The 15961-nt window shown below is 33.8% G+C and overlaps 1 protein-coding gene across 6 annotated transcripts in view; it reads right to left on the reverse strand.

The window, feature by feature from the left end:
• Positions 1–1228: 1228 nt before the first annotated feature.
• Positions 1229–15961, reverse strand: part of prkcbp1l (protein kinase C binding protein 1, like) — a 31498-nt gene continuing 16765 nt past the window's right edge. For all 6 annotated transcript variants that reach the window (XM_073822561.1, XM_073822557.1, XM_073822560.1 and 3 more), the window contains exons 11-20: positions 13705–14177; positions 13506–13613; positions 13253–13405; positions 9782–10306; positions 9280–9702; positions 6844–6974; positions 6439–6519; positions 6172–6250; positions 5361–5600; positions 1229–2132 (exon numbers count right to left, since the gene is read on the reverse strand). In XM_073822561.1, the coding sequence (XP_073678662.1) occupies positions 1954–2132; positions 5361–5600; positions 6172–6250; positions 6439–6519; positions 6844–6974; positions 9280–9702; positions 9782–10306; positions 13253–13405; positions 13506–13613; positions 13705–14177 (2392 nt within the window). In that variant the 3' untranslated portion in view covers positions 1229–1953. The remainder of the gene's footprint in view (positions 2133–5360; positions 5601–6171; positions 6251–6438; positions 6520–6843; positions 6975–9279; positions 9703–9781; positions 10307–13252; positions 13406–13505; positions 13614–13704; positions 14178–15961) is intronic.

Genomic DNA, 15961 nt, shown 5'->3' on the forward strand with positions numbered 1-15961 from the left:
AGACTTTATAAATGTAAGCTAAATAATAATAATAGATTATAATAATAGGTAATTTCTGATGTATGTGATGCAGAAAGATATATAGACCGTAAGTAGATGTCTTTTTTTTGTCAAATGCTGTAAGTGTAAGGGAGGTCACACTTTAGTTTGAGATCAGTTTCACTATTAGCTAACTATTAACTACGACTTTTGGCTTAATAAACTCCTAATTTGCTGCTTTTTATGTAAAGTATGTAAATCAATATTCTAATAATATACACTACCAGTCAAAAGTTTTTGAACAGTACGTTTTTTAATATTTTATTTAATATATAAAATAATACCAAGCCTGCATTTATTTGATCCAAAGCACAGCGTAAACGATATTTTTTTTTTTTACTAAATTACTAAATAAATATTTTTACTATTCAAATTAACTGCTTTCTATTTGAATAATTTCTAAAATGTAATTTATTCCTTTGATTTCAAATCTGAGTTTTTAGCATCATTACTCCAGTATTCAGTAAAAATATTTCACACTTTTACTGTTTTTGCCATACTTTGGATCAAATAAAAAACAGGCTTGTTGAGCAAAAGAGACTTCTTTCAAAAACATTTATAAAATATAATAATATAAAATATTTGTACTATTTAAAATAACTGCTTTCTATTTGAATCGTTTTTTTTTAAATGTAATTTATTTCTGTGATTTCAAATCTGAGTTTTTAGCATCATTACTTCAGTCTTCAGTGCCACATGATCCTTCAGAAATTATTTTAATATGCTGATTTGATCAGAAAACATTTATTATTATGTTAAACAGCTGTTTTTCATGTTTCTTTGATGAATAGAAAGTTCAGAAGAACAGCATTTATCTAAAATAGAAACCCTTTGTAACATAAATGTGTTTATCATCACTTAGAATGATTTCTGAAGGATCGTGTGACACTGAAGACTGCAGTAACGATGCTGAAAATTTAGCTTTGATCACAGGAATGAAATTATATTTTAATATGTATTTAAATAGAAAACAGTTATTTGAAATAGTAAAAATATTTCACATTTTTGCTGTTTTTGTTGTACTTTGGATCAAATAAAAGCAGGCTTGTTGAGCACTTCTTTCAAAATCTTACTGTTCAAAAACTTTTGACTGGTAGTTTGTTCTAATAAGCAACTCTGAACTAAAGTGTTATCATAAGGGAAATTCATTTACAGATATTCTCGACAGAAAAGCACAAAAGACCAAAGATTTGTCTCATGAAGACTTTATTTTTCTTACAGATATCATCTCTGCTTATTCTTTTCTATTTACAGTATGTAAACAAGAGAGTCTACAAGACAAGAGAAAAAAGAAACATGCCCACAATAAGTATAATCTTTTCCTTTACTCCTCTAGATTTTTGCTCATTTTTGTTTTTGTTTGTCAAGAAGCCTTCCATGGGTGAAAGACATTAAAGAATTAAATCTTTCCAAAAACGTAGTGACAATCCATTAGTACTAACAACCATGTTCCATAAGTTTTTGACCTTGTACAAACACGTTCTTCATTTGATAAAATGAACTTGACTCTTTCAGAGGCACTTCTAAGTGCATCTTTCACATTAAGAGAAAAGAAATGATATCGATCAAACACATTTGCTAAAGTTTACAAAAGTCGATATGTATAAAAAAAAGGACAACAGTTTTACAGTTGCATATTTTATATCAAAGGGTGTTTCTGTCTTTTCTGTCTGTACTAAACAAGTCACAAATTCAAATACGAAATGTACGTAGAAATGAATCAAACTTTCATAGGCATTATCCTAATGTTGCGTTGGATGTAGTGAACAGGAAGTGACATGTCATGATCACACTGAACAAGAAGCAGTCTGTTTGAAATGAGTCAAGGTCCTTTGGTGTTAACATCTGACTCTCTCTGAATGGCACCGTTTTGCTGATAAAAAAAAAAAAAAAAAAAAAGATTTCACTCTTGGGTTATGAGACAGCCACCGAGGAGCTGCCTTTAGTGTTGTCTGTGGAAGGGGAGGGTCCTCGGTTTGTGGGTGATGTTCTTTCTCCGGTTGGTGAAGGCTGGGTTTTAGGGGACTGTCCTACTGGTTTTCCAGCTGCGTCCGAACTGGCTTCAGCTTCGGTTTCCTGCTGAGATGCTGTGGCTGAGAAGATAAGAAAAAGTTAAGATGATTGCCATTTAGTAATAAATGCAAAGTATTCCTTCAGAATGGAATACTAGCTTACTACATACTGAATAGCACAGCATAGTTTGAAAAAGGACCCTTTTTCAGACCGTTCTGATGCATTTCCACAGTGTAAATCTGGTGAGTTTTAATTTTTTTTTTTTTTTTTTTTTTTAAGTAATGCACACTGGCATTCAAAAGTTTGCAATCAGTAAGATTTTTATGTTTTTTAAATAAGTTAATGCTCATCAAGGCTGCATTTATTTGAGCAGAAATCCAGAAAACAAAACAGTAATATTGTGAAATATTATTTCAATGTAAAATAACAGTTTTCTATGAAAATATATTTTAAAAATTAATTTATTCCTGTGATGCAAAGCTGAATTTTCAGCATCATTACTCCAGTCTTCAGTGTCACATGATCCTTCAGAAATCATTCTAATATGCTGATTTGTTATGAAGGTTATTATCACTTTGCACTTTTACACTTGGAAACATTAAAACACTTTTTTCAGGATTCTTTAATGAATAATAAAGTTAAAAAGAACAGCATTTTAAAACCATTTTAAACATTGCGGTCAGTAAATGTTCTTTTTTTGGAAAGAAAAAAATACTTTTATTCAACAAGGATGTTTTAAGTTGACAAAAAAGTGATAGTAAAGACTTATATTGTTAGAAAAGATTCATATTTTGAATAAATGCTGTTATTCTTAACATTTTATTCATCAAAGAATCCCAAAAAAGATTTACAGGTTCTAAAAAAATATTCAGCAGCACTACTGTTTCCAACATTGATAATGAAAGTAAAAAATCAGCATATTAGAATGATTTCTCAAGAATCATGTCACACTGAAGACTGGAGTAATGACTGATGAACATTTAGCTTTGCATCACAGGAATAAATTATATTTGAAAATATATTAAAATAGAAAACCATTAGTTTAAACTGTAATAACATTTCACATTACTGTTTTTTCTGTATTTTGAATTCAAATAAATGCAGCCTTGATGAGCATAAAAGAATTCTTCTAAAACTTTTGAACTGCAGTGTATACTATACTTTTGTGACCAACAAACTCTCAATATTTTTTACTCTTTTGGAAAGTCATAGAAATGCTATTGTGAAACATTATATTTGTTGAAGTTCCTGTTTACCTAGAAGATTAGAATATAGACGTTTACCCAACTATGATGACCGTTTGCCGAGAACCCTGTGACCTTGAAAAGAGTCTATAGTAAATGGTAAATAAATAAAATGGTAAAAATAGTTTTTTTAAAAATTACAATGTGAGTGGCATCCATTTATCATCTTAGTATTAAAAATGGTTATTTAGCATTTTTATTTTAGTAAAATGTCTTATCACTTTAAAACAAACATTACTTGATCAGACCACAAAAAGTAAAATAAAAATGTACAAAATTACATCATTTCACTGCATTACACTGGAAATGAAAATTCAAGTTGAGTGCATTGCATTATGGAACACAGCAAAAAGTGCAGTACACAACAGAGCATACTGCACAGAATACTAAGTATATACAAAATATACAAAAATGCCATACTGTGCACAGTATACACATTGGACAAATAGTAGAAGTAGTATGTTAGTATGCTATTCTCACCTTAGCCATTCACAGTTGTGGCCTTTCTTTGGTGCTAATAGAGTGGGGGAACTATGACGTCACTTTGTAGGCAAAAACCCTGAAGCGAGTTAGCATTTTAGCATTTCCGGTTCCATCGCCCCAAAGTCAATGGGTTTTTTGAATGGGATTTTGGTTCAATCTATTAAATAAGGTCTGTGGTAATTCACAATTTTTTTCAAATGTTATGTTTCTTAAAAACTTGTTAGACGGTAGCTAACAAGCTGCTGTCAGAGAGCTTAAACGTCATCACGCAGAACAGTTTATCAATTTATAGTATTGTATATTGTATAAAGTATAATTTGTAGTACAATTAATTGTAGAATAACCAAACTAGTTCCCTGTATTTTATATTGTTGTTCGACAATGTTGTTTTTGCTTTGCCCCGAAATGCAACCACAAAATAAAACAGTTTTATTACTGATGTAACCAGCGGAGACTCTGGGTTTGTACCATAAGGTAAACTCAAATTGCGATTATTCATGTAAACACCACATTTACCAGCTTTACGTGGTCGCGGTGAAACTTTACTGATGCATAGCGCTTAAAGCGCGTTAAAATTAAATGCTTAGAGCCACACGAAGCTGTAAGAAAGCAGAAAGATTGAAGATTTTCTAGAAGAAAGGATAAAATATCATTTTGTGTAACCACCCTAACAAAACAATAGCTGAAATATGGTACTTTATTCACTAAGCTAAGTTTAATCTTACCAAAATTAAAAACTTGCTCACTCTGCTGTTATTTAATAATTTCATGCACTAGATTTTTATTGAATACTACGTGGAGACTCGTTTTAATTAAAATATTCATATTAATCAAGGATTTATTGGCTTTTAAAATGGACCTTATTTTGAAATGTACAGAAATATATGCTTTCACATGTGCGTTTAGTAATGATTATTTCACTCTTTACTGTTTATTATTGTTTCATTTCAGTTTTATTTTGGCTCTAGTTTTGGATTTATTCCAGTTTTATATGAAAAGGTTCATGTAACATGGAATAAAATTCACCCACAGAGTAAATCCTTTATACTGAACATGTTTCTAAAAATAAGTTTGAAAAAGGTTGTCGGAAACATGCTGGTGGTGGCGTTGAGACGAGCGAGCGATGTAGTTCGTTTATAGCCCAAGTTTAGCTTTTTAGTTCTGCCGTTTGTATTTAGGCTTCAAAATTTATATACAAGTTATATTATTTTGTGAGGATTACCTTTATGGAAAAAACGTGCAAGTTTCATGAACTGTGGTTGAACTCAGCCTATGGAAAAATCCTATTGCCTTTTGTCGAGGAAACCAGTGTGATGTTAGCAGCCGATCTGCCTACAAAGTGACTATTCAATACTGGCCTTTTCCTGTCCTCTCTCTTCTAATCTTTTGGTAAAAGTGATACTCTAATGAAAATAAAAGTTCAAAAAGCAGATTTTTATAGCAATGCACTTATTGCACTATAAAGAATGAATCTTTTGCGCAATAGAAAATTTTCATTGAAGTTAAGCGATTAGAAATATTTTTGCAAAGAGTGTAAAAAGCCAAAAGCTGAAAAAGATAGTATGGTGCAGAAATGGTTACCTGACTGTGTGCAGGATTTCATGTGTTCGGGCCAGTGTGCCTGCTGGCAGGGGTAGTCGCAGTAACTTGTGTTCCAGCAACAGTAGAAAATGGCCTCTTTCTTGCAGTTGGCACACCACTGCTTCTTCTTGGTCTCGTCCACCGCCTGCTGTTTCTCCATCTCCATTTGTTTCTTCACTTCTGACACCAGCCGCTCTCTCTCCTGCTCCAGACTCTGCCTCATTTCAGCCATGGTCAGCTCTACACACACACACAAAGGTTATATGTGACCCTGGACCACAAAACCAGTCTTAAGTCGCTGGGGTATATTTGTAGCAATAGCCAAAAATACATTGTATGGGTCAAAATTATTGATTTTTCTTTTATGCCAAAAATCATTAAGAAATTGAGTTCATGTTCCATGAAGATTTTTTGTAAAATTCCTACTGTAAACATATCAAAATGTAATTTTTGATTTGTAATATGCATTGTTAAGAACCTAATTTGGACAACTTTAAAGGTGATTTTCTCAGTCTTTTTGATTTTTTTGCATCCTCAGATTTTTGATTTCAAATAGATGTATCTCAGCCAAATATTGTCCTAACCTAACAAACCATACATCGATAGAAAGCTTATTTATTGAGCTTTCATATGATGTATAAATCTCAGTTTTGTCAAATTTAACCTTATGACTGGTTTTGTGGTCCAGGGTCACATATATTAGTGGTTAAAGCTCTGTATATGCTCTCTAACTTGCAATGAATAACAAAAGCATTTGCTATCACAAAACTCCCATAATGCAGTGCTATTGTAAGTCATAAAAGTGAGTTACCGAGGTTATGTTTCATCTCTGACAGCTCCTGCTGATGCAACCACTGGAGTTTCTCAATCTCAATCCGTAACCGCCGGATCTGCAACAAAATGCACAGCGAATGTCACCCAAGAGAACCGTAACAAAGTATTGCTATTATAGAAATTCAATCTATTAACCTGCAACCTATAAGTGCCTGGGAAATGTTTTTATTTTTTTATAAAATACATTCGGAGAGGGTTTGGATGGTGGAATAAAATCAAGCAGAAATGACATAAAAGCACAAACCTCAGCAATGGTGTTCCCCGTCGTGCTCTTAGAGAGATCATTGTATATCTCTGTCATTGTTCCCTTGATCACATCCATCATCTATCATGATGCAAATCACAAATAACAGTAAAACAGTCAAATTCATCATCAATTTTAAAATTATTTAGGCACAATTTAAGTAACAGTAGTTCATCAGTAGCATTAATCAAAGATAATTTATGTTAATAATCCAAAATGAAATTGCATACTGGAATATTAACTTTTTAACATTACTTTCCAAATTATTTTTCAGAATTACAGCACAGGGAGCTGTAGCTGTGGCCTGAAGTCAGGGTTGTGGTTAAAACGTACTTGTACTAATGTGCTATTTAATTTAATAGTTTGATTGAACAGTTTTAAATGATGAGTGAATATCTGACTCACCTTAGTGGTGTACTTGGCAATGTCAGCGGCAACGTCAGCAGATGCCGGAGGGGTGAGGAAATCTCCAGCCAGACCGGAAGTGGACGTACCAGAAACCATGTTAACAGGTGAGGTGTCTTTGTGTTGAACAACTTAAGAAACACAAGAAAACAATTAATGTTACCGTGAAACAACGCAACATTATCAAAAACACATTGAGCAGCATAATGTTAATCACCATAGGAAATACATTTTAAATACATTACATCTTAACCTTTAGCTGTATTGTTTTTGTTGTCATAATTGTTGTTGTTTTTAAAGCCGAATTCACTTTTGGATGAATGTAAAGCTCAAATGTGAAACTTGTATATCTATATATATGCATATATACATTTTGGGTTTTTGGTCAAAAGCAAGTAGGCCTACTTCTATTTTTGAATATTTTTTTATATTTTTAAAATGACCCTCAATTAATAAGAATAACATTCTGAAGTATTGTCAAATACATAGAGATGGTTTTTTTCTAGGCTTTATAGACAGATGAGTTGAGAGTGACTCTTGAAGGACCAGCACCACATCCTCTTGTAGCACTCTTTCAAAAATATATTTTCCAGAATCTGGCAGTAAGTTTTAGGAGTTTATTTTGGTCCCTCTCTGCAAGACAGACATTTCAGGATAGGAGATGGACTAAAACTGAAGTCCCAAAACTTACTGCCAGATTCTGGAGGATAAACTTGAAAGAGTGCTACAAGAGGATGTGGTGCTGGTCCTTCAAGAGTCGCTCTCAACTCATCTGTCTATAAAGCCTAGAAAAAAAACATCTCTATGTATTTGACAATACTTCAGAATGTTATTCTTATTAATTGAGGGTCATTTTTTAGGATTTTTTGTCCAAGCAAAGTCTCTGAGAACCTGACACATTGCACTTCTGGAGACTCCAGGTAGGTTGCAGTTCTGGAAAACGGTGGCGCTGGAGACTAAATGGTTCCTGATGGTTTCATATCTGATTCTTAACATTAATTCTTACTTTTTTTGCAAATAACATGCATCTTTTCTCCTCCACCTGTTTGTTCTGACAATGCAGATGCAACAAGCGTTTTTCTGTCCGGTGGTCATGCCTTAACTTTGCAAATTGCAGTATTGCATCCTTCTCATGGGCATTTAATAGTTTTTGACTTTTCAGTCTGAGGTAAATCTCTTTTTTGGCTCATTTTATCTGTAAAAGAAAATGTGCCTAATAATTCTGCACACCTGAAAATAAGGAGTTTTTCACTTCCAGCCTTCTTGGACAATTATATAACAATTATAAATAATTAAATACAAAATGAATAGTAGTTATTAAGATTGATGTGGTTTGGAATTATTCAAATGTGCTTGGGAAAAAAATATGACAAGAATATCAACTTGCCTAATAATTCTGCACTCCCTGTATATATATAACCATATTGCTAATTGCCACTGCTAATTGTAACTGCATTAGTTATATTTTCATAATAATCAAGTTATATTCCAAGTTATATTCCTGTAACCATCAAAATTATATACACATACAGTCAAACCAAACTTTATTCAGACACCTTTAACATTATCACAATTAATTTGCTATAATTTAGAAAATGGTAATAAAATATGACAAGACCTCAAGAATTAAACTGTGTCAGGACTAATTGATCTAGATAATGTCAGATAACTTTGATAGAAAGGTATGTAACAAAACATGGTCAGGCCAAAGTGTCAAATCCAATTTTTGGTCCCAAATCTATATTAATTTTACTGGTAGTCTACTGTATGAAGAATTGTTGGTTAATAATATCTCACAGTTTATTTTATTTTCATATCTTATTAGAAAACGTAACCCTGGACCCCAAAACCAGTTTCACGTAGCACTGGTATATTTGTAGCAATAGCCAAAAATACATTGTATGGGTCAATAATGATCAATTTCATTTTTTAATGCCAAAAATCATTAGTATAATAAGTAAAGGTCATGTTTCATGAAAAAATTGTGTTAATTTCCTACCATAAATATATCAAAACATAATTTTTGATTAGTAATGTGCATTGCTTAGATTAGAACATCATTTGAACAACTTTAAAGGCGATTTTCTCAATATATTTAAAATCTGCACCCTCAGATTCCAGATTTTTAAATAGTTGTATCTCCAAATATTGTCCTATCCTAACAAAACATACATCAATGGAAAGCTCATTTATTCAGAGCTGATGTATTAATCAATTTCCAAAAACTGACCCTTATGACTCATTTTGTGGTCCAAGGTCACAAATAAACTACAGAGTTCTGCAACCACTAATAAAATAAAAAATAAAAAAAGATATATGGTGTGTGAATAATTTTTGGTTTGACTGCATATACACAGACGCACACATGTGTGTTTTTGTTTTTGCTACATTGTGTGTGTGTAAAACTTTTGCATTTAGAATCAGTCATGTATTTACCTTTGACGGACTGTCTGGTCTGGTAGCGTGTGCTGGAGTTATTGGCTGAGCTCTGGGTCTGCGCTTGGCTCTGTGCCACTATCTGAGGAACCGTTTCACCTTGTTGTTGCTGTCTCTGCACCTTCTGACTGGACGTATGGAGTTTACCCCCAGCTGGGTTCCACGTCGCAGGCCGCTGCGCTGGCTGTGTATTGTCCTTGGGCAGCAGAGGGCGCTGTTTTTTCACCACATTGGAGGAGACTGGGGCAGTAGACGTGGGTTGAACAGCCGAGGTGGAGGTGGCTTGAGTGGTAGATGCAGTTGCGACAGTAGCTGGAGGCTTGATAGCAGATGCGCTTGCATCTTTTGGACCAGGATTGATGGAAGATAAAGTATTATCTGTGGATGAAGAAGCTGATATGCTGGTGGATGCAGAAGCTTTACCTAAACAATGGAAAGAACAAAGATAAAGATTCAAACTAATGAGAAAAAAGAACAAAAACAAAATCTTTAGGTTATCTACCGTCTATTTTAATGCCCGTCTGATCTTTAGTTGTGGGGATGGGGGCTGTTGGGTTGTCTCGCTTGGCTTTTTTCTTTTCCCTTCCACCTGGTTCCTCACCAAGGTCTATTACCAGCTCTCGCTCAGAGTCTGAGTCCAGTTCCTGCTCTGATCCAGCAGGCCGAACGTCCGGCCCAGGCTGTGACTTCTCCTTCTGGGTCTGCTGCAGGGGTTTGCTCTTCTCCTGGGAGTCTTTCTCCACGCCCCCGCTTGACTTCTCTTTGGTCTGGGGCTCTGAGGACTTCTTGTCTCCACCTGGTGTTCCTCCAGCGGTTGGCGGGGCAGCGTCTTGATCTTGTCCTTGAGTGGATGGAGGTCTGGGTCTCTTTTTGGAGTCTTTGTGGACACTGTTGTTGTGGTTAGTGTTCTTGGGCTTCTGTTCGTCCTCAGACATATATTCGCTGTCACTGGAGTCTGATTTGTCAGAGTCGTCCGAGTCACTGTGCTCAACACCGCGGTACACATCATCTGAGATCTCATCGATTCCTGTGGATAGAGAAAAAGACTTTTTTCAGTTCTAAGTGTTATAAACTGCATATATAATAGAGCTCAAAAGCAGGGTTTTAGACATACAACGCCATTTAAAAGTTTGGGTTTGGTAAGGTTTTTCACATTTTTGAATGCAGTCTCTTATGCTCACTTAGCCTTCATTTATTTGATCAAAAATATTTGTAATATTGTGAATTATTATTGGAATTAACTGATTTGTATTGTGTGTGAAGCACAAAATTACTAGTAATATATCAACCACAACTGAAGCATCTAGGCAATATTTGCAGGTTACCTACATAACCTAGTTAAATTGCTTAAGCATAAAAACAGTAGAGGTGTTTTTTCTGATAAGACAATAAAACTACAAAAAAAAAAAAACGAGACAGATTAGATTATCATTCACAATGCTTTATGGGAGATGTAAGTGCAGATTACTGCCTCATAAAAATATGTTAAGGTTGTGCAAAGTGTAGAATTAGAGAACTGGTTCCCTTTCAGTTCATAGAGTTGAAGAGGAATTTACTGAATTGCAAAGAAATTTAAAGGGATAATTCTCCCAAAATTGAAAATAACCCATTACTCATATTCAGGTGTATATGACTTTCTTCTTTCAGACAGAAACAATCAAAGTTACATTAAAAAATATCCTGGCTTTTCCCAGCTTTATAATGGCAGTGAATGGCTGTCAAGATTTTGAAGTCCAATAAAGCCACCTACGATGACTTGAGGGTGAGTAAATAATGGGCATATTTTGATTTTTTTGGTGAACTATCACTTTAAGAGCATTTATTGGCATTCTGGGAAATTAAGATTTCTTCTACCCTGGTCTATGAATCTGTTTGTCTATCCGTTTGAAACGCCTGTAAACGCATCTAGATTTTAGAACTTTCAAACAATGGTTTTGACAAACGTTCCCTTTTCTTGTTAAAATGAAAGTATTGAATTTAATTCTAGCTCTTTTTGCTACTTAAAATAGGTAGCAAAAAGCCGTGGCCTAATGGTTGGAGAGTCGGACTTGTAACCCAAAGGTTGCGGGTTCGAGTCTCAGGTCCGGCAGGGATTGTAGGTGGGGGGAGTGAATAACCAGCACTCTCTCCACCCTCAATACCACGACTGAGGTGAGTCCCTTGAGCAAGGCACCGATCCCCCAATCCAAAAAAATTCCTAGTATGGGTCACCATACTTGGCCTCACTTCACCTCCTTTCCTTTCCTTTCCTTTCCTTCCTAAAATTGAGGAACTGAATTGGAATTGAAAAGACATTTTCAATTCAATTCTTAATGGCGCAAAACCCTGTAGTAAATGCAATATGCATAATTTCACTGCTTGAAGGCAAATATTGTACTGTTGTGATCTAAAAGGTGGCTACTTTGGGTCAAGATTCTTTTTCAGTTCAGGAACTTTCTGATATTTATATGGAGAAAATAAATGTGAAAACCAACGTTGGCACAAAAGAGGATGGTCATTATTTGAGGTCTATTATTAATAGGGATGTAATGATATTATCAATATCACAAAGTCAAAACTGTCTCGATATTATTGTGCTCACATTACGATATCAAACAATAGGTCTTCTGGGCAAAAATATATTTAAACGTCTTATTCTAACATAAAAGGTCTTTGAAGTTGTGTTTTGGGCCATTATGCTTTGACACAGTATCTGTCAAACGAACTAAAACTGAAAGCACAATATGGCTTAATCCCTTCATCCAGTTTGTTTTCCCTGCACGTTTAAAAGCAAAGCGCGCACTACGTTCAAGTGATCAGCTCGTGATCCAGTGTTTTCTGTGCTTCAGAACGGCTCAGTTCACAGTGAATGCAGTGAACTTGTTTATTTCATGTGCTGTAAGTTTAGCACTCGTTTGGGAATGCAACAGCCACCAGTTATGCTTTATTTTACATCATTTTACAAGATTTGTAGAGAGACACGTTTTCTGAAGCCTGTTTTCCATCATAATAAAAGCTCTACTGCCGTTTCTGTGAAAATAAAAGCTTAAATCTTTCAAGTGTAGAAATTAGGAAATTATTATAATTAATTTCCCTACTGTACACATATACATATGTGACCCCGGACCACAAAACCAGTCATAAGGTTAAATCTTACAAAACTGAGATGTGTACATCATATGAAAGCTCAATAAATAAGCTTTCTATTGATGTATAGTTTGTTAGGATATGACAATATTTGGTCGAGATACATCTATTTGAAAATCAGGAATCTGAGGGGGCAAAAAAAAATCAAAATACTGAGAAAATCACATTTAAAGTTGTCCAAATTAGGTTCTTAATGCATATTAATAATCAAAAATTACATTTTGATATATTTACACTAGGAATTTTACAAAAAATCTTCATGGAACATGATCTTTACTTAATTTCCTAAAGATTTTTGGCATAAAAGAAAAATCTATAATTTTGACCCATACAATGTATTTTTGGCTATTGCTACAAATATACCCCAGCGACTTAAGACTGGTTTTGTGGTCCAGGGTCACATATATATACACACACATATATATATATATATATACATATATATATATATATATATATATATATATATATATATTAATTTTCATTCATCTTACAGTGCAACTGTTTTACAATATATGGCTATTACTATCATAGGAATAACAATAACATAAAATAGTTTTTATTACTATTATAATAATTTGTTTGGCTTCCTAAAACACCAGTGTGAATGTAATTTAGAGCAAGACAGTATACCACAAATAAAAAGAGGGTTGAGTCCCCTCTAAAGTTCAGATACTGATCAATTCATTGACTTTTTTCAGACTTCCTTAGTTAAAAAAAAATGGATTGGAGCTCTAAATTTTGCACTCTCAAAGGGCATTAGATACAATAATTTAAATATCGCATCGTGAGGTTTTGATATCATTACATCCCTAATTATTAATCATCATTTGTGTGTGTTCATTACCCAGCTGAGCCTTGCAGCTCTCTATAGTTTTATCCAAACTCCTAGTAGGTTTTTTGGGAGAGGTGAGGAGAACCGATGTCCCTTGCTGCTGCTGCTGCTGCTGTTGTACAGTCTCACTCAACTCCTTCAGGTCCATTTCAGCTTTACTGCGATCTGAGGAAATACATCCAGCACAAATATTCAACAAACACAGATAAATAAGGATCAGAGTGCAATGGTCATTTCAAAGGCCTCAGGTTGATTTAAAACTCACCCAGATTTAAGTTGAGGATGCTTCCCGTGCCCGAACTCCTTTCCTGTTTAACCGGCGTGGGGAGGAGAGGCTTGGGACTGTTGCTTGTCTTTAGAGACGCAGGGGACGCTGTGGACAAAACATTAAAACTTTAATCACCTGCTATTATTCGTAAAATAAAACACTAGTTATATTAAAAGCAACACATCAAATTAATCACCTGTATAATCCATTGAGTCTTCACCGCCGCTATAGTGACTCGATGACACTCTCGCCCCTCGTTCGTCCTGCTCCAGGTCGGACCCCGTGTGGACTGAAGAGTTGGTGCTCATTGGGGATCTGGGCACGTCCGTCATAGAAATTCGCCGCCCCCCACCTCCTGACATTACTGTTTTACCCAAGAGCATCTTGGGAGATGCGGTCATATCGAAGCTGAACTTGACCTTGTCCTGTTTCTCAGGCTTCACCGTGCCTTTTTTAGGGTTATTAGGGTCCTGCAGCATTTGGAACTGGTTGTTGGGTGTGTAAGGTGTCCGGAACGGGGCGTAGTTGAACACGCCGTATTTCTTGCGCACATTTTCCACGTAGACCTCCATTTCTTGCATGGCACTGTTGAAAATGCTTTTGGTCTTCTTCACAGAGAAGGGGATCTCCTTGGACATGAGGTAACAGTTGTTTATGGGCACCCAAGCTCTGAAAGACAAATGAGCGGGAATACACATAAAATTGTGTATGGCAGTAAAATGCCACAATAATATTGATTTTGTTGTAAATATAACAGATAATTAATACAATAATCATTAGGAATTGTTAAAATGGAATTAACACCTGTTTTCAAAAGTTCAGTAAGATTTTTAAATGTTTTTTTTTTTTTTTAAAGAAATCAAAGTTTCATTTGTGTGATGCAAAACTGAATTTTCAGCAGCCATTACTTCAGTCTTCAGTGTCACATGATCCTTCAAAAATCATAATAATATATTGATTTATTATCAATGTTGGCAACTGTGTTGCTTAATATTTTTTTCGGAACCGGTGATATTTTTTCAGAATTCTTTGATGAATAAAAAGTAAAAAAAGAACAGCATTTATTCAAAATAGAAATCTTTTCTCACAATACAAGTCTTTACTACCACTTTTGATCAATTTAACACATCCTTGTTGAATAAAAGTATTAATTTCTTTCAAAGAAAGAAAGAAAGAAAGAAAAAATTTGCTCACCCCAAACTTTTAAACAGTAGTGTATGTTGTTACAAAAATTTATATTTTAAATAAACACCATTCTTTTTAACATTTTATTCAAAGAATCCTGAAAAAAGTATCACAGGTTAAAAAAAAAAATTAAGCAGCACAACTGTTTTCAACATTGATAATACATCAGAATATATGAATACTAAAAATTCAGCTTTGATAACAGGAATAAATTACATTTTAAAATAGAAAACCACTATCAATTGCAGTAATATTTCACAATAATAATACTATTTTTTCTGCATTTTTAATTGAATGAATGCAGCCTTGGAACGACTTTTAAAAAACACTCATAATCTTACTGATCCCAAATTTTTGAACGGCAGTGTACATCTAGATATAGATGAACAAAATGCTTATTTTTCAAATCATTTTTCGTGATATTCTTGAGATTTATGCATTTGCTCTAAATATTTTGTCTAAAATTAATCATTTGTTTTTCATTTTTACCAATACAATAACCCATAATACCAATAATATTAACCCATTTTAAAACATAAAACTATGCAGACTTAACTAAACAGCAAACAGCTGTTATACAATTGTAGCCAAATTGGAAATTAGAATTGCAAATGTATTTGCTACTATGCTTAAATCAGAGATGCTATTAAAACTTTAAGCAAATTAAGTTCAAGATTTAATTTGCTGGATTTTATAGTTTTATAATATGGGTCAGAGACAAAAGTGTAATACTGCTTTAAATTGTAGTTTTTTTTTTTTTTCAAAAAAAAAATAAATAAATAATTGAGTTTAATTTTATTGCGTTTTTGTTTTTGTATTTCTGAGCAAAAAATAAATATCATACATTTTTCCTTAATTTACAAAAGACATCCACTAAAATGTCATTCAGTGTAACAATCTTGTTAGGCATATTTACAACAAAAATCAATTAATTACATATTAAAAGGCAAATTACTTTCACCCCAAATACGAATTAGTTGTAATTTTTTAAATTTGCCACTGTCCTAGGTTTTGCCCATTTGTCAGTAAGATTTTTTTTACTAATTTAAAACACAATAAAATGCATCTTTTATATATGTGACCCTGGACCACAAAACCAGTCATAAGGTTAAATTTTACCAAACTGAGATATATGCATCATATGAAAGCTCAATAAATAAGCTTTCTATTGATGTATGGTTTGTTATTATAGGACAATATTTGGCCGAGATACATCTATTTGAAAATCTGGAATCTGCAAAAAAATCAAAATACTGAAAAAAAATCAC

The sequence above is a fragment of the Garra rufa genome, chromosome 18, assembly GCF_049309525.1.
Source record: "Garra rufa chromosome 18, GarRuf1.0, whole genome shotgun sequence".
NCBI lineage: Eukaryota > Metazoa > Chordata > Actinopteri > Cypriniformes > Cyprinidae > Garra > Garra rufa.